This window comes from Muntiacus reevesi, chromosome 14, assembly GCF_963930625.1.
Source record: "Muntiacus reevesi chromosome 14, mMunRee1.1, whole genome shotgun sequence".
Lineage (NCBI taxonomy): Eukaryota > Metazoa > Chordata > Mammalia > Artiodactyla > Cervidae > Muntiacus > Muntiacus reevesi.
The window spans coordinates 45463636-45482640 of NC_089262.1; the positions used below are offsets into that span (position 1 = coordinate 45463636).

General features: G+C 36.2%; 1 protein-coding gene across 1 annotated transcript in view; it reads left to right on the forward strand.

Moving 5' to 3' along the window:
• Positions 1 to 18070, forward strand: part of DDX4 (DEAD-box helicase 4) — an 82362-nt gene extending 64292 nt beyond the window's left edge. Inside the window, exons 18-22 of the mRNA XM_065905377.1 lie at positions 2437 to 2582; positions 14492 to 14591; positions 15359 to 15629; positions 16894 to 17004; positions 17659 to 18070. Coding sequence (XP_065761449.1) covers positions 2437 to 2582; positions 14492 to 14591; positions 15359 to 15629; positions 16894 to 17004; positions 17659 to 17748 — 718 coding nt within the window. The 3' untranslated portion in view covers positions 17749 to 18070. The remainder of the gene's footprint in view (positions 1 to 2436; positions 2583 to 14491; positions 14592 to 15358; positions 15630 to 16893; positions 17005 to 17658) is intronic.
• The last annotated feature ends 935 nt before the right edge of the window (positions 18071 to 19005 follow it).

Genomic DNA, 19005 nt, shown 5'->3' on the forward strand with positions numbered 1-19005 from the left:
TGATAATAGCCATTCTGACAGGTGTGTAGTGATATCTCATTGTAGTTTTGATTTGCATTTCCCTGATGATTAATGTTATTGAGCATCTTTTCATGTGCCTATTGGCCATCTGTATGTCTTATTAGGGAAAATGTCTATTCAGGACCTCTGCCCATTTAAAAAAAATTGGATTGTTCGTCTTACACTATGAAAGAAATCATGAAGAAACCCAAAGACAGTGTACTGATTGGGAGAAGATATTTGTAAACAGTATTTTCAATGAGGGATTAATATTCAAAATACATGAAGAACTTGTATAAGTTAATGTATTAACTTGTGTAAGTTGATATGAAAAAAAAACCAGCCTGATTATTACCTGTATGCTTAATCTCTCTCCTCAGCTTCAGACTTTTAGATTTAACTCTTCAGGATTATTTTTCCTCTTTGATGAATTACCAGTAACTCATGTTCATCAGGTACAAAATTGAACCTCTTCTGCAACTCCCTCTTTTTATCTTTCCAGTTTTCCTTGTTGGCTTCGAGGTCTTTCAAAACCAAAGTCATTTGAAGCATGTTGATTCCTCCCTCATATTCCTTTAACTCTGCCCTTCAAAAGTATTCAACTTGGCAGTTATCTCTAAAATATTGCAAATTTGTTAGTTTCTTCTCTATTTACCACCTTATTTTAGGTCCTTTTCAGTTCCCCTCTGCTCATTGATAGTAGCTTTCTAATATGTATGTAGTTTGACTTTTGGGCTGTTAAAATTGCAAAACTAAGTCTGATCTTTATCGCCATTTATTTAAAATAAATTCTCCCATGTCTTTCCATTTCCACAGACTAACCAACTTTTAAATGCTTTTATATATGACAGTTTTTGCCTCATTTGCCACTTTATTCCTTGGAATGATATTTTTCTGGTTTATTTAGAGTATTTCCTGTTGGCTACGCAAGCCAAATTCTGTTCCTCTTCATTATTTATCCTTATTTCTTCTTCTGCATAGAGTGCTTTTCCTTAGTCATCCCTATTTCATGTTCTTGCTTGCTGCTTCCTTAGATCAAGCTTTAAACTTGAAGACTCTTAATAGACATCATTTCATCCATTTCCTGCCCGTGTTGTAAAGGAACCCTCTATCTTTTGAAAGAAACTATTTAAAACACTTTGCAGTTTTCTTGTAATATAGTAAGGTTCAATTGATGTTAACTATTGTAGCCCTAAGTTACTGTAGTAAAGCGTTGAATAATTAAAATATGTAAATATTAAACAATAAAATATGTTTAAATTACAGTAATTGCTTTTATATAGCTATATTTATGCTGTTTGATATGAGCAACACAGGCAGAGACCATCATATTCATCTTTATACACACAGTACCTTATACCACGTATGCCTCACATGAGGCACTCAGTATATATTGTAATGAGTGTAAAGGATGATTGATAATTAAGAATTTCAGATAATGTCAAGGTTTGTGGCTAGATGAAAGGGTTCTTGACTCTAGAAGTAGTGTATGAACAAGAAGTTTTTCTTTTATGGTAAGAGAGCAGATGAAAAAGAAGCAGCAGTGATTTATTAAGATTCTAGATATGCAGAGTTTGAATTATTTTCTTGATATGCTAAGAGATGACTAGAAAATAAGAGATTGCTATGTAGGAGAGAGGAGGACAGCTCCATGACCTCCTCTTTTTTCCTCCCAAACTTACTCTGTAATTGGCAGTCCGCTTCTCTCCACCCCATGTTTTTGTGATCTAAAGCAGGGCTTCTTCATTATATATTATCCGTGAGTTGTGTGTGTGTCAGGATGCTGATACCCTCAGACTTTGGGGAGAGCATCTGTAGCTTGGTGTGGTCTACCCCTAGTCTGTTCACCTGGTCTCATTTTTTTCACCAGTTATGCTCTACAGGTATTACCATTTTCTATGTTTGTCGTGATGTGAAAAGCATTGACTTAAGATCTGGTTTGCTCAGAATATTATAGTTCATTTGGAGTATACTAATTTAACAGCTCATATTTTCAGGGAACAACTCTTTTAAATAACATATATGAAGGTGATGAAGAACAGAATTTTTGCTGTAGGTTTGCATTTTGATCTTTAATTAAAAGATTCCTGCTTGTTGTAGTCTGATAGTTTAGCATACTTTTTATTATTGTTATATACACATTTTATATAGTTTCGTGTCGCCAGGGCTTCCAGTTGAAATTACTTACCCATCATTTGACACAGACTTTTTCATTTGTAATAAATGTTTTGCAAAATGCTAACATTTTACAGTGATATTTGAGAGTAATACTTGGATCATATAATATCTACCATCTCTTATTATGACTGTTATAATCTGACTTATAAATGTTATAATCTGGTTTATAAATGTTGAAGTAACACTTGCAGGAATTCAGTGAATATTATTAGTATTAATGGAAGAGAATAAGTTAAGGAATACTTTTTGTCTTTCAAGGTTGGCTGGGGAGTTTTTAAAGTCGAATTATTTGTTTGTTGCTGTTGGACAAGTCGGTGGAGCATGTAGAGATGTTCAGCAGACCATTCTTCAAGTTGGCCAGTACTCAAAAAGAGAAAAACTTGTTGAAATTCTACAAAACATAGGTATATCTTACGTTGATTATCTTTTATCATGATTTTGATCTTTACAAAAATTACTTTTAGAAATGACCTTAAGATTATTTGGCATGAGTTAAATAAGTTTTCACTGTTTCTTCTTCCTCTGAAGTTCTTTTTATTATGATTTGATTTTCTGGTAAATTATATAGCAGTATAGTCCTTTCTCCTCTATAAATGTTAAAAAAACATAGGAGGAGTTTGAGACTTTAACAGTGCTTGACCAAAAACTATTCCAGCAGAAATATATATGTTCTTGTTTTAGAAAATAGAGAGGATTAGTAACGTACCTTTACATCAAGCTCTGTTTACTCCACTAAAATTAATATCTTTGTTGTATTTCTGATTCCCAGTTTTTGCTCTCTAAGGCTTCCTGTATTCATACATTCAAAGAATTTTGGAGCTAGAAGGGACTTTAAAGGTCTAATTCTATTCCTTACAATGTTAATGAGAAACTCTATCCCTCCCTTCAAAAAGCCAATTTTTATGGAAAGTTGTATTTCTTTGTTTGATTGAGATAGCTTTAGTTTGTGCCTAGAAATAAAATTTTATAATATGGCCATTTTAATATTTTTTTTTGTTGCCTCACAGGCTAAATGTATTATATGGATCCTTTCTCCTCATCCTCCATTTTAAGTGTCTGTTTCAGGTTGAAGTCAGTGTTAGGAATGGGGAATAAAAAGGCAAGAAGCTGTCTAACTTCCAACAATAAGAAAAAGTTGATTTAGAAATGCTTTTAAAAGGCTTCTAGTCTTCAGTTTTTTCTAGTTTTATATAAAAAAAAAACTTCTAAAAACCAAATATTCATCTTGAGTTTGAGAAATGTTATTAGCTTTACTTCATGATATGTTTCATAGCATGTACTGTTGCATGCAAAATAATATTTGCTGTGGGTCATATATTATTCTGATTGTTTTACATGTGTTCACTCATTTAATTCACAAAACAACCTTCTGAGGGTGGGGTTTGTTATCCTCATTTTAAGGTTGTGGGCACTAAAATACAGAGATGTCAGATAACTTGCCCAGTATAAATTGAAGTTCCAAATGCAACAGGAGATAAGTAATACATGGTTTTGCTGAAGTTAGAGCACATTTGTAGTATAATTATCTTAAGACTTTTTATATATGATTTTATGGAATGAAGTTTGAGAATAATTCAGCTGAAGATAGTGTTTCAAAAGTGCTGGTTTCCCTTTGTGAAACCTTTGAGGTCAGCATGTAAGCACTGTTGGTATACTTCTGTATTATTTGAAAGGGTAAATGTTTTATAGTTCATAATTTATTATTCTTGGTTTCTTTTTACTTTGCATAGAAATGTTATGCTGTATATCATATTTTATATATTTTTGTTCATATAAATTTATCTTTTTCTAATCATTAACTTAAATCTGATAGCTTTCCTCTTCTGCTTTTAAAATGTATAGGTTTCATTATTTCATAGTAGTATCAGTTCAGTTCAGTTCAGTCACTCAGTCGTGTCCAACTCTTTGTGACCCCATGAACCGCAGCACGCCAGGCCTCCCTGTCCATCATCAGCTCCCGGAGTTTACTCAAACTCATGTCCATCGACTCGGTGATGCCATCCAACCATCTCATCCTGTCGTCCCCTTCTCCTCCTGCCCCCAATCCCTCCTAGCATCAGGGTCTTTTCCAGTGAGTCAACTCTTCGCATGAGGTGGCCAAAGTATTGGAGTTTCAGCTTCAGCATCAGTCCTTCCAATGAACACCCAGGACTGATCTCCTTTAGGATGGACTGGTTGGATCTCCTTGCTGTCCAAGGGACTCTCAAGAGTCTTCTCCAACACCACAGTTCAAAAACATCAATTCTTCGGCGCTCAGTTTTCTTTATAGTCCAACTCTCATATCCATACATGACCACTGGAAAAACCATAGCCTTGACTAGACGGACCTTTGTTGACAATATAATGTCTCTGCTTTTTAATATGCTATCTAGGTTACCAACTGCCTTTTTCATAATTTTAAATGAACAGGTGTCAAAGATTTTATTGAGCTCATTAATTACAAAGGGAACTAGTAAGATGTTATAGCCAGTTCAGAGGAGAATTCAAAGAACACATTTATGTGTAGGATATCAGGAAGACTAAGATGAATTTATAAATAGATATAAAATTGATCAATATCCACAAAGTTTAATAATCTGTTAAATTTGAGGGAAGATTTTCATTTGTATTTTTATTGATAAGAATCATTTGCATTGCTCTCAGTTGCAGTAGAGGTATAAAACAAAGGTAGTAAAAGATACAGACAACCTTGAAGGGTATGCTAATCAGTATCAGCTTTGCTCGTTTCAGAGTCTTCAACAGTTTTTTCTGACAACCTGTATTCCCACATAGTCACAATAATCTCAGGTTATTCTTGATCACAAGAAAGGCTGGTCTCATTATGTTTGGCCTGTTTTCATAGGTGCAACAAGACTGTTCTATAACAAAGGCCTCTTCGAGTTTGCTTCGCAAATCTAGAAACGTATAATATTGAATGACTATGAAAGTCACAAAATTAACTTCTAGATAGTTTTCATAAGAAATCTGAGATTAAAGTTGTAAAGGTCTCTGAAGAATAAGAAACTAAGTCTAAGATACTTTTCATATATCATTTGCAGAACCTAGAAATTTAAGTGAATTCCTCTCTTCTGAATTTCCCCAGATTTTTAATGTAATTGATTCTTGTTTCATTGAATCTGTCATCAGATTCCATCTACTTTTAGACTATAAACAATTCTAGAAATTATCCTCAATCCAGTGATCTTTGCAAGTTGTCAGAATGCCAGTTTACAGCCTTCTTACCTTGAGGTATCAATAGTTTGAAGTGCCTGAAACAGTCCTTTCCCAGAGGACTTGGAGTCTGTTCTTCATTGATGGTAGAAACTCTCTGGTTTATAGAAAGTCTTTTGGACAAGCATCAAAACAAAACAGAAACTGTCTGTAGTTGACAGAGAATGATTGTGGTTAAATTACTAGTGATCATTGTTAAATACAGAAGATCTGACGAAGGCTGAAAATAAGAATAATGCTGCAAACAAAGAAATTTGGTTGTGTGGGGCAGTGTACCTCTGAAATATACAGAAAGCCTATTTAGAATTGTTTCATAAGTGTCTTGGTCAATGTTTCTCCTGAACTTTAAAAAAAACATTATGTGTATTATCAAGGGTGAAACAGATCACTAGCCCAGGTTGGATGCATAAGACAAGTGCTCGGGGCTGCTGCACTGGGAAGATCCAAAGGGATGGGGTGGGGAGGGAGGCAGGAGGGGGGATCGGGATGGGAAATACATGTAAATCCATGACTGATTTATGTCGATGTATGGCAAAAAACACTACAATATTGTAAAGTAATTAGCCTCCAACTAATAAAAATAAATGGAAAAAAAATTTTAAAAATATTATGAACAGCAAGGGAATTTACATAATTCTAGGGACTTCTCATGAAGTAAACAGTTTTGAAATGTATGAATAACATTTTACCTATGCATTTCAACCTAGGGAAAGTTTAATGTCTTCTGATACAACAGTTCTTACCACACAACTCTTTAAAAGTAATAACGTGCTATACAAGCTTAATTATTTTTTAGCTTCTCTTTTATTTTATATGGTGAAATAAAAAGCCTGTCTTTTCCCTGGGGTTCTCAAGAGAAATTTCAGAAGTACTTTAGGCAGATTTCTTCTTCTAAATTTATCAGTTCAGTTCAGTTGTTCAGTCATGTCTGACTCTTTGTGACCCCATGAACTGCAGCACACCAGGCCTCACTGTCCATCACCAACTCCTGGAGTTTACTCAAACTCATATCCATCGACTCGGTGATGCCATCCAACCATCTCATCCTGTCGTCCCCTTCTCCTCCTGCCTCCAATCCCTCCCAGCATCAGGGTCTTTTCAAATGAGTAAGCTCTTCACATCAGGTGGCCAAAGTAATGGATTTTCAGCTTCAACATCAGTCCTACCAATGAACACCCAGGACTGATCTCCTTTAGGATGGACTGGTTGGATCTCCTTGCTGTCCAAGGGACTTTCAAGAGTCTTCCCAACACCACAGTTCAAAAGCATCAATTCTTTGGCACTCAGCTTTCTTCACAGTCCAACTCTCACATCCATACATGACCACTGGAAAAACCATAGCCTTGACTAGATGGACCTTTGTTGACAAAGTAATGTCTCTGCTTTTTAATATGCTGTCTAGGTTGGTCATAACTTTCCTTCCAAGGAGTAAGCATCTTTTAATTTCATGGCTTCAGTCACCATCTACAGTGATTTTGGAGCCCAGAAGCCACTGCTTTCACTGTTTCCCCATCTATTTGCCATGAAGTGATGGGACTGGATGCCATGATCTTAGTTTTCTGAATATTGAGCTTTAAACCAACGTTTTCACTCTTCTCTTTCACTTTCATCAAAAGGCTCTTTAGTTCTTCTTCATTTTCTGCCATAAGCGTGGTGTCATCTGCATATCTAAGGTTATTGATATTTCTCCTGGCAATCTTGATTCCAGCTTGTGCTTCCTCCAGCCCAGCGTTTCTCATGATGTACTCTGCATATAAGTTAAACAAGCAGGGTGCCAGTATACAGTCATGACATACTCCTTTTCCTATTTGGAACCAGTCTGTTGTTCCATGTCCAGTTCTAACTGTTGCTTCCTGACCTGCATACAGATTTCTCAAGAGGCAAGTCAGGTGGTCTGGTATTCCCATCTCCTTCAGAATTTTCCCCAGTTTATTGTGATCCACACAGTCAAAGGCTTTGGCATAGTCAATAGCAGAAATAGATGTTTTTCTGGAACTCTCTTGCTTTTTTGATGATCCAGTGGATATTGGCAATTTGATCTCTGGTTCCTCTGCCTTTTCTAAAACCAGCTTGAATGTCTGGAAGTTCACAGTTCACGTATTGCTGAAGTCTGGCTTGGAGAATTTTGAGCATTACTTTACTAGCATGTGAGATGAGTCCAATTGTGCGGTAGTTTGAGCATTCTTTGGCATTGCCTTTCTTTGGGATTGGAATGTGAACTGACCTTTTCCAGTCCTGTGGCCACTGCTGAGTTTTACAAATTTACTGGCATGTTGAGTGCAGCACTTTCACTGCATCATCTTTCAGGATTTGAAATAGCTCAACTGGAATTCCATCATCTCCACTAGCTTTGTTTGTAGTGATGCTTCCTAAGGCCCACTTGACTTCACATTCCAGGATGTCTGGCTCTAGGTGAGTGATCACACTATCGTGATTATCTGGGTCGTGAAGATCTTTTTTGTACAGTTCTTTTGTGTATTCTTGCCACCTCATCTTAATATCTTTTGGTTCTGTTAGGTCTGACTTTATAGTCTGATCTTAAAAAAGACAAAAGTTCTCAGAAGAGAGTTGAATATTTTAGTAGTGTAAGATTACTTAGTTCTTAGGCAGTAATTTAATTGAAGTGACAAAGCATTTAAAAATAAGAGTAGAAGATAATAACATGGTTATAAAGAACAATAGCTCTTTCATAAAGGTCTTTTTCTCTTTAACAACCAAAGACAAAGTCAGAAGAATCTCTGCTATATAGGCTGATTATAAGGAAGAGAAAGAAGAAAGAAGAACCTTTCATATTGTAAGTAAAAGCATTAAACAATAAATCAGGAAATAGTTCCATGCAAATTGATTGAATTTGTTAACATTTTAACATATTTCATCCTTTTTTTTTTCTTTTTTTGGGGGGCTTTCCTGGTGGCCCAGTGGTAAAGAATCAGCCTGCAGTGTAGGATACTCAGGAGACGGGTTCGACCCCTAGGTCACGTAGATGCCCCCTGGAGGAGGACATGGCAGCCCACTCCAGTATTCTTGCCTGGAGAATCCCATGGACAGAGGAGCCTGGCGGGCTACAGTCCATGGTGTCGGAAAGAGTCGGACACCACTGAAGTGACTTAAGACAAGCACGTAGATTTTTTTTTAATAGTCACATATTATAAACTGGTATAAAATTCAGTTTCCAAGTTTTATCTTTCATTGTACATTTTTCATATTCTGGAGCATATGACACTTTAGGACAAAATGAATCCTTCTCAGGTTCCCTGAGATGCTCTCAAGGAGTCTGTGAGGTAAAACCAATTTTCGTAATTATACTAAAATTATTTTAACATGCAGAATGTTCCAGTAAATAAAAATTTTTTGGTTTTAGTTTTCAGGGTGGTAAGTGTTAGTTGTTACAACCATGTAGCTAAAACTCTTTGGGATTGTTGATAATTTTCTGAGTTTAAAAGAGTCATAGACCAAAATTTTGAGAGCTGCAACTTTAGGGAAATTTTACTTTTTCTTTCCTTGAAAAATAAATGCAAAAACAGTTTATGTTTCTTGGTCAATATTACTCCTAGTATAGTTTCGACCACTTATGTTAATTATTACTTTCAACCAAAGTTCACTTCTGTTTCATAGAGAAAACTAGAGGCAGGGATGGACAGTTGAGAGATACCATACAGAGACTTTGAGGCTGACTACCAGAACTCATGAACTTTCTATACTACTTTCTACACCACACATATCCTTTTACACTTAAAGTAGCAAAATTGAGTATCTTCCTTATTATGACTCAAAGATATTGCCTCTCTATGATATATGAAAAATAACAAGCAAATTCCATCGTAAATATTCAGTGATTATCAATTTAATTAACTCAGTATAGTCTGCTATTTTAACCTAACCTAAAGCCAAAGATCTTGATAATTATCTTCAGGTGACAGTATGCAAAACAGTAGATAATGTTGAATAGGCAGTTTAGTTGAACACAGATTTACATTTTCATACACTTAAACACTATGGAGAATATTAATTTGCTTGGCAAATCTTCATACGTTAAGAAAAACCCAAGTAAAGTAAGATATGTTTGTTTTCTACTTAACACTGATAAATTGGAGAAAGGACATGCATATTTTTAAAACCAGAGTTATTAAGTTAATCTTGTATATGAAAAGTTTCACTTATTTATGAGAACTTGGAATCTTAAAATATTTCTGCTTAGTTGCTATAGGAAGAGTTTTTAATTTGATACACAGTGGGTGCTTAGTTGCTTCAGTCGTGTCCCACTCTCTGCGACCCTATGAACCATGGCCTGCCAGGGTCCTCTGTCCCTGGGATTCCCCAGGCAAGAATACTGGAGTGGGTTGCCATTTCCTTCTCTAATAGTTAGAGTATTATGAGTCAATTTCTCTGTTTTCTAGGAATTATAGATTTCTGGAATTTTTAGAATCATTTAGAATTATGGATTTCTATAAATTCTCTAATTTATCTGTGTAAACCAGTCAGAATTGAGCTCATTTAAGAGGCTTTATGTTTGTTAATACTTGTCCCTAGAGTATTAACATAATGATTATGTACAGTGGTAGATAAACCTCTTTCTGAATTATAGATACATAAAGAGATGATAGCTTCAGTTCTGTCGTGTAAGCTATAGGTCAAGAATGTACACAGAAATATAAAAAATTGCAATTTGGCTACCAGAGCTAGTATTCTTTTTAGATTCTTAATTAGTTTTAGTTTATAATGGACTAACAATTCTGTATTATTTTTCACCTCACAGAATAAGTGGTTATAATTCATTAATCTATCTACAAAGATCACAAAATGGTCTGATCATAAAACTAAATTTTCATTATCTCTGCCACTGAAGGGATATAGCTCATTACCTGAACTAGAAAAAAATCCAAAATTTTTAGTAGAGAAAAAAACAGAGAAAGTGTCAGCAGAGGTAAATTTTTATTACCATTTTGGGATTCACACTGGGGAACCAGGAAAAGATGAGATCAGGGCTTTAAGCTGCATAGTAGTATTATGTACCTGACTCTATCAAATGAATCAGTTTTGACATTGGGCATCTTGATGGATTATCTCCAAAACTGTTGAAAGGTAATTTTTGATAAAATATAAAATCATTACTCATTAATAAAATGACTATGTCTCAAGGATATTGCTCATTTATTACTGTAAGAATCAGTTATTCTCTTGATTTCCCACCTGGTTGTCTGATATCTGAGATTAAATATCACCTTTAAAACCTTCCTTTCTTGCAATCCTACTGTCTCACTTAGGAAGTTCCATTCAGTATCTTGCCTGGAGAATTCCAAGGACAGAAGAGCCTGGTGGGCTATTGTCCATGGGGTCACAAGGAATCAATCGGACTGAGCGACTAAGACTCACTCCAGTTGTTCAGACACAAAAATACGAGGCATCTTTGATTTCTCTCTCCAGTGTACATCTGATCTGTTAGCAGAGTCCTCTTGTTTCTGTCTAGCATCAAACTATATTCGAATCCATCAGCAGCTAAGTTAAAGATCAGGTCTACTACTTTTCTCCAAACCCAATGGCTTCCCTCCTCAAAGTAAAGATCTTTAGGTGGATTTCAGGGCACTTCATGAAATGGCTTCCATTATCCCTCTCCAAATCCTACTGCTCTCCATTGCTCACCCTATTCTAGCTGCATTTTGCTCATTACTGTTACCCACACTTACCAGACATGGTTCTACCTCATTACCTTTGTTCTTGATACTCCCTCTGCCTAGAATGTAAAAACCAGATGGGGACCTCTTTTTTTTTTTTTTTTTTTTTTGAGCACATAAAGAACATCTATACCTTAGAATCTTTTTATTTGTTCTTACCTCTGACTTATAATGCTGTTTCCTCAAATATCTGAATAGTTCACTTGTATAGTAATATCTGTCCTCAGATGTCATCTAATTGGAGAGAGTGCATAAACCCATTTGGCCCTTTATTCTAAATTTTTTTCTTTTTCAGACTTAATGCATCATATTTGTTCTTTACCTGTCCACAATGAGTGTAGCTACTTTGTTTTATTTGCTGTGTTTTCATTATCTAGAATAGATACTGGCATCTACTGGGTGCTAAATTGAATAAATGGAGTCAGCTCATAGGGATATGGGGGAGTGGGATTATGAAAAATAACACCTTGTTACTTCTATTCAGGCTGTAGATTACTATCTTTCTAACATTTTATAGAAAATTTCTTTGTGTGGAAACATCTCTGGCTCATGCTTGAATTTAAACCAATTAACTACTGTAAGGTAACAAGTAAATATTCTTTAATGTGTTAAGACCCTGGGATAATATCTTATAAGATACTTTGGGGATTAAGGGGTTTGAATTGAGATAATGTTGAAACATAGAATACTGTAGAGTTTGTCAGCCCTGGGTTGAATGCAATTTTTATGAATGTCTCTGGCAGTCAAAGTAGAATAAAAGATTCTATGACCGTGGAAAGAACAAATGCATTTATTTATAGAGAGGGAAATGAAGAGCCTGAGTCAAATTTGGAACTGCTAAGAGTTGGCAGGTAGATATCATTTATCTTTCCCTTGCCAAGAGAACACACTGGTCATAGCAAACACCTTCTTCCAACAACACAAAAGAAGACTCTACACATGGACATCACCAGATGGTCAACACCGAAATCAGATTGATTATATTCTTTGCAGCCAAAGATGGGAGAAGCTCTATACAGTCAGCAGAAACAAGACCAGGAGCTGACTGTGGCTCAGATCATGAACTCCTTATTGCCAAATTCAGACTTAAGAAAGTAGGGATAACCACTAGACCATTGAGGTATGACCTAAATCTAATCCCTTATGGCTATACAGTGGAAGTGAGAAATAGATTTAAGGGACTAGACCTGATAGACAGACAGCCTGATGAACTATGGACGGAGGTTCGTGACATTATACAGGAGACGGGGATCAAGACAAGGCAAAATGGTTGTCTGAGGAGGCCTTACAAATAGCTGTGAAAAGAAGAGAAGCGAAAAGCAAAGGAGAAAAGGAAAGATATTCCCATTTGAATGCAGAGTTCCAAAGAATAGCCAGGAGAGATAAGAAAGCCTTCCTCAGTGATCACTGAAAAAAAATAGAGGAAAGCAACAGAATGGGAAAGACTAGAGATCTCTTCAAGAAAATTAGAGATATCAAGAGAACATTTCAGGCAAAGATGGGTTCGATAAAGGACAGAAATGGTATGGACCTAATAGAAGCAGAAGATATTAAGAAGAGGTGGCAAGAATACACAAAAGAACTGTACAAAAAAGATCTTCACGAGCCAGATAATCACAATGCTGTGATCACTCACCTAGAGCCAGACATCCTGGAATGTGAAGTCAAGTGGGCCTTAGGAAGCATCACTACAAACAAAGCTAGTGGATGTGATGGAATTCCGGTTGAGCTATTTCATATCCTGAAAGATGATGCTGTGAAAGTGCTGCACTTAATATGCCAGCACATTTGGAAAACTCAGCAGTGGCCACAGGACTGGAAAAGGTCAGTTATTATTCCAATCCCAAAGAAAGGCAATGCCAAAGAATGCTCAAACTACCACACAATTGGACTCATCTCACATGCTAGTAAAATAATGCTCAAAATTCTCCAAGCTAGGCTTCAGCAGTACATGAACCGAGAACTTCCAGGTATTCAAGCTGGTTTTAGAAAAGGCAGAGGAACCAGAGATCAAATTGCCAATATTTGCTGGATCATCGAAAAAGCAAGAGAGTTCCAGAAAAACATCTATTTCTGCTTTATTGACTACGCCAAAGCCTTCGACTGTGTGGATCACAATAAACTGTGGAAAATTCTGAAGGAGATGGGAATACCAGACCTTACCTGACTTGCCTCTTGAGAAACCTGTATGCAGGTCAGGAAGCAACAGTTAGAACTGGACATGGAACAACAGACTGGTTCCAAATAGGAAAAGGAGTATGTCATGACTGTATACTGGCACCCTGCTTATTTAACTTATATGCAGAGTACATCATGAGAAACGCTGGGCTGGAGGACGCACAAGCTGGAATCAAGATTGCTGGGAGAAATATCAATAACCTCAGATATGCAGATGACACCACCCTTATGGCAGAGAGTGAAGAAGAACTGAAAAGCCTCTTGATGAAAGTGAAAGAGGAAAGTGAAAAAGTTGGCTTAAAGCTTAACATTCAGAAAACTAAGATCATGGCATCTGGTCCCATTACCTCATGGGAAATAGATGGGGAGACAGTGGAAATAGTGTCAGACTTTATTTTTTTGGGCTCCATAATCACTGTGGATGGTGACTGCAGCCATGAAATTAAAAGACGCTTACTCCTTGGAAGGAAAGTTATGACCAACCTCGATAGCATATTAAAAAGCAGAGCCATTACTTTGCCAACAAAGTTCCATCTAGTCAAGGCTATGGTTTTTCCAGTGGTCATGTATGGATGTGAGAGTTGGACTGTGAAGAAAGCTGAGCTCTGAAAAAGGATGCTTTTGAACTGTGGTGTTGGAGAAGACTCTTGAGAGTCCCATGGACTGCAAGGAGATCCAACCAGTCCATCCTAAAGGAGATCAGTCCTGGGTGTTCATTGGAAGGACTGATGCTGAAGCTGAAACCCCAATCCTTGGCCACGTCATGCGAAGAGTTGACTCATTGGAAAAGACCCTGATATTGGGAGGGATTGGGGGCAGCAGGAGAAGGGGCTGACAGAGGATGAGATGGCTGGATGGCATCACCGACTCGATGGGCATGAGTTTGAGTCCGGGAGTTGATGATGGACAGGGAGGCCTGGCGTGCTGCAATTCAGGGGGTCACCGAGAATCGGACATGACTGAGCAACTGAACTGAACTGAACTGAAGGCTCTATTTATTGGTTGGCCTATGAAGGCAAAGGGCAAGTGGTTGTTTTTCTTGTTTTTTTTTTTTATTTAGTCATAAAGTAGAAAAAAGTCCTTGTCTCTCTATCTTTGACATTCATCCACTCAGGAAATATTTGTATTGCTCTTACCTATCAGGCCTGAGTTTAGGTGCTGGGAATATAGTGGTGGATAAGACAGTTTCCTACTCACCCTGTGCATTTTTTCTTTTCCTGATTTTGTAATTTGAATATTTAATTGTCTTGTAGGTGATGAAAGAACTATGGTCTTTGTTGAAACTAAGAAAAAAGCAGATTTTATTGCCACTTTTCTTTGTCAAGAAAAAATATCAACAACAAGTATTCATGGGTGAGTAGATTGTTATGATTTCCTAGTAAGGAGGTAACTTCTATTTGTCATTTGTTAAGAAATGTTGGTATATTTAACTAGTAAAAAAATCCTGGAATTAGGATCTCAAGATCTAACTATTATTATTCATCTTTTAAGTTTTTATAAGAACCAAGTGGCAGGGATGGGTGAGTTAGAAGTATCTTAAGTTCTTCATCATGATTGTCAAGCGATCTCACTTAAAAGTCTCTCTGATCCTTAGATCTAGGTGTTATTCAGCTAAATCTATTCAATGCTTGATATTTTTTTCATTGGAGTCTTCAAAAATGTCATATTAACACAATTTCATTGGCACTTTACTAGGAGATCTAAAATATTAATCAGTGAATATGTAGAATTCAGAGATTATACTTTAATCAGTAATTTTTGAGAAAGCATTTGATCAAGTAGTTGTTTATTTTTTGTCAAAACTAGAAAGAGTTTATTAGTGGGTAAGATTTGATGTTTGTCATATTTGAGTCTGTATTTTGGCTGTAGGTATTAGCTGTCGCCTTACTTCATCTGCAAATGGGGTTAATCGTCCTAACCTCAAAGTGTTATTGTGAAAATTAAATGATGACTTAAAAGAAATTAGTATAATACTTTGTATGTAAGAAGTAGACATTAATGTTAAATGTTGCTATTTTTTTTTTACTGTTATTAAAAAAAATCTATCCATTGAACTTTAATGGTTCTCTTTAATAATTTTCTTAAGGACTGTTCTAATACATGCTTTGTTTTCTTTCAAGTGATCGTGAACAGAGAGAAAGAGAGCAAGCTCTTGGAGATTTCCGCTGTGGAAAGTGCCCCGTTCTTGTTGCTACTTCAGTAGCTGCACGAGGGCTGGATATTGAAAATGTTCAGCATGTTATTAATTTTGATCTTCCTTCTACCATTGATGAATATGTTCATCGAATTGGGCGTACTGGTCGTTGTGGAAATACTGGCAGAGCTATTTCCTTTTTTGATGTGGAATCAGATGGCCATTTAGCACAGCCTCTAGTGAAAGTGCTATCAGATGTAAGTTTTTAATTTTTAAAACTGAATGGATAGTGTTCTTACCTTGTCATTGAAAGTGGACATTTTATATGTATGGATTTTCAGTTCAGTTGCTCAGTCATGTCCGACTCTTTGTGACTCCATGGACTGCAGTATGCCAGGCTTCCTTGTCCATCACCACCTGAGCTTACTCAGACTCATGTCCATCGAGTTGGTGATGCCATCCAACCATCTCATCCTCTGTCGTACCCTTCTCCTCCTGCCTTCAATCTTTGCCAGCATCAGGGTCTTTTCCAATGAGTCAGTTCTTCACATCAGGTGGCCAAAGTATTGGAGCTTCAGCTTCAGCATCTGTCCTTCCAGTGAATATTCAGGACTGATTTCCTTTAGGGTTGACTGGTTTGATCTCCTTGCAGTCCAAGAGACTCTCAAGAGTCTTCTTCAACAGCACAGTTCAAAAGCATCAATTCTTCGGCACTCAGTTTTCATTAAAGTCCAACTCTCATATCCTTACATGACTACTGAAGAAACCATAGCTTTGACTAGACAGACCCTTGTTGGCAAAGTAATGTCTCTGCTTTTTAATATGCTGTCTAGGTTGGTCATAGCTTTTCTTTGAAGGAGCAAGCATCTTTTAATTTCATGGCTGTAGTCACCATCTGCAGTGATTTCGGAGCCCCCAAAAATAAAGTCTCTCACTGTTTCCATTGTTTCCCCTTCTGTTTGCCCTGAATTGATGGGACCGGATGCCATGATCTTAGTTTTCTGAATGTTGAGCTTTAAGTCAACTTTTTCACTCTCCTCTTCACTTTCATCAAGAGGCTCTTTATTTCTTCTTTGCTTCCTGCTATAAGGGTGGTGTCGTCTGCATATCTGAGGTTATTGATATTTCTCTGGGCAATCGTGATTCTACCTTGTGCTTCATCCGGCCCAGTATTTCTCATGATGTACTCTGCATATAAGTTAAATAAGCAGGGTGATGATATACAGCCTTGACATACTCCTTTTCCTATTTGGAACCAGTCTGTTGTTCCATGTCCGGTTCTAACTGTTGCTTCTTGACGGGCATACAGATTTCTCAGGAGGCAGGTCAGGTGGGCTGGTATTCCCATCTCTTTCAGAATTTTCCACAGTTTGTTGTGATCCACACAGTCAAAGGCTTTGGTGTAGTCAATAAAGCAGAAGATGTTTTTCTGGAACTCTCTTGCTTTTTCGAAGGAAAAGTAAACATGTGAATCTTTTGAGACTTTATGCATGTTGTTTATGAAGTTAATTTTTTTTTAAGGCTCAACAGGATGTTCCTGCCTGGTTAGAAGAAATTGCCTTTAGTACATATGGTCCTGGCTTCAGTGGTAGTACAAGAGGAAATATGTTTGCATCAGTTGATACTAGAAAGGTTAGTTGAGGGGGAAAATTTAGAAATTGACTTTTAGTTGTTTACTCTTTGTAAATGTTGTGCTTAATATTGTGAAGTAACTGTAACAACATCTTAAGCCATTATTTTCATGTGTAGAAGATTAATGTTTCTCGAAAAATTTTATATACATATATAGTTTTGGTCTTAAAGGGGAGGAATTTAAGATTTATGCTCAAACACCTTCCTTTCCCATTTTAAATTCTAATTTAGGATCTTCTGAGATTTTTGTAGTAATTCTTTCTTTTTTGAATTCTGACTACATTATTAAGTAAGATAAAATAATAGCAGTGTGGTTACATATCTTTTCTATTGTGTCAGTCTAAGCAGCATGGTTTTTATACAGAAACAATGGGCATACTAGTCATTAAATATTTAATGCTTATTCATTAAAGTGAAGAGCTTTGTTTTTCTCTTTGCCAAAACTATTGGCTTACATTTTTTCTTGAAATACTTTGCAGTTTAAACTTACTAGGTTGATATGGAGCTTTTTTCAAATGGATTGGATTCAGTGAGAACGAAACTTTTTGGTTGGGGAAGAAACGGTAGAAAGCTTGAGTCCTTGCTATCAGTCTAGGTAGAGTAACTTTAACACTACATAAAATTAAATGTTTGTTTCTTTCTTTCTTTTTTAAGAATTACCATGGCCGGAGCTCTTTGAACACAGCAGGGTTTTCTTCATCACAAGCTCCTCCTAATCCAGTAGATGATGAGTCATGGGATTAAAACAAAAACAACCTGCAAGTTTGTGGTACAGTTTTGATGCAGAGAAGAAAGTAGTTTTGATTTTTGATTTTTTAAAACAGAAGTATGAAACCTTGCATCTCCTATCCTTCTGTTTGTACTCCCACCCTTAAAAAAAAAATCCTTACTGACTAGTTATGTGAAATGCTAAAAGTTACAACGTTGCAGTTACTAATACAAATGGTGTTAACCAGAAACTAGTTATGTGAAATGCTAAAAGTTACAACGTTGCAGTTACTAATACAAATGGTGTTAACCAGAAAGATTAAAGCACTCTAAATGTCTTACCTACTTCTATTGTATTCTTCAAGGGTTTTAGACATATTTCATGTCTAAATGCCATGCCTTAGTATAGTGTTTATTGATCCTAGAGCAAACAGGATTATAGGATACACTTTTGGTTAAAAATTATTGGGTTCTATTTTTGCTTAAAAGGAGCCTTTAAACAATAGTGTGTCACTGAAATGTAATGACATGATTTTCATGTTAGAAACAGTGAAAGACAAGCTTTTAAAAGCAATTTTGATTTTATATCATCAGATATGTGATGAACATGGTTGAATATTTGCAACGTGAACTCTGTACTCAATGATACAACTGTTTGTATTTTTAATATACAGACTTCTTAAAAATAAAGGATGAAACTCTTTCCCCCCTAAGTTTTCCAACTGCACTTTTAATTTTTCTTGTTACAGATTATGGTTCTCAACTCTTGTATTTTGAAATTTTGAGTCTTGTGAAACCAATGAAGTGAAAAGTCTTATATAAATTGAGTATGTATAATATACATAAATACACAGATGCAGTAATGAAAATCATTCTTTGAGCTCAAACTATATCAACAGAAACAGTGTTGTTCACTCTTGCCTTAGTTAATTTTTTGATATTTTAATATTGAGGGGGAAAACTTTTTTTCACTTACCATTACGTATCTTAAACTTACTGTGTCTACGTGTACCCCAGTGTTCATCGCAGCACTGTTTACAATAGCCAGGACACGGAAGCAGCCTAGATGTCCATCATCAGATGAGTGGATAAGAAAGCTGTGGTACATATACACAGTGGAATATTACTCAGCTATTAAAAAGAATGCATTTGAATCAGTTCTAATGAGGTGGATGAAACTGGAGCCTGTTATACAGAGTGAAGTAAGTCAGAAAGAAAATCACCAATACAGTATATTAGCGCATATATATGGAATTTAGAAAGATGGTAACGATGACCTTATATGCGAGACAG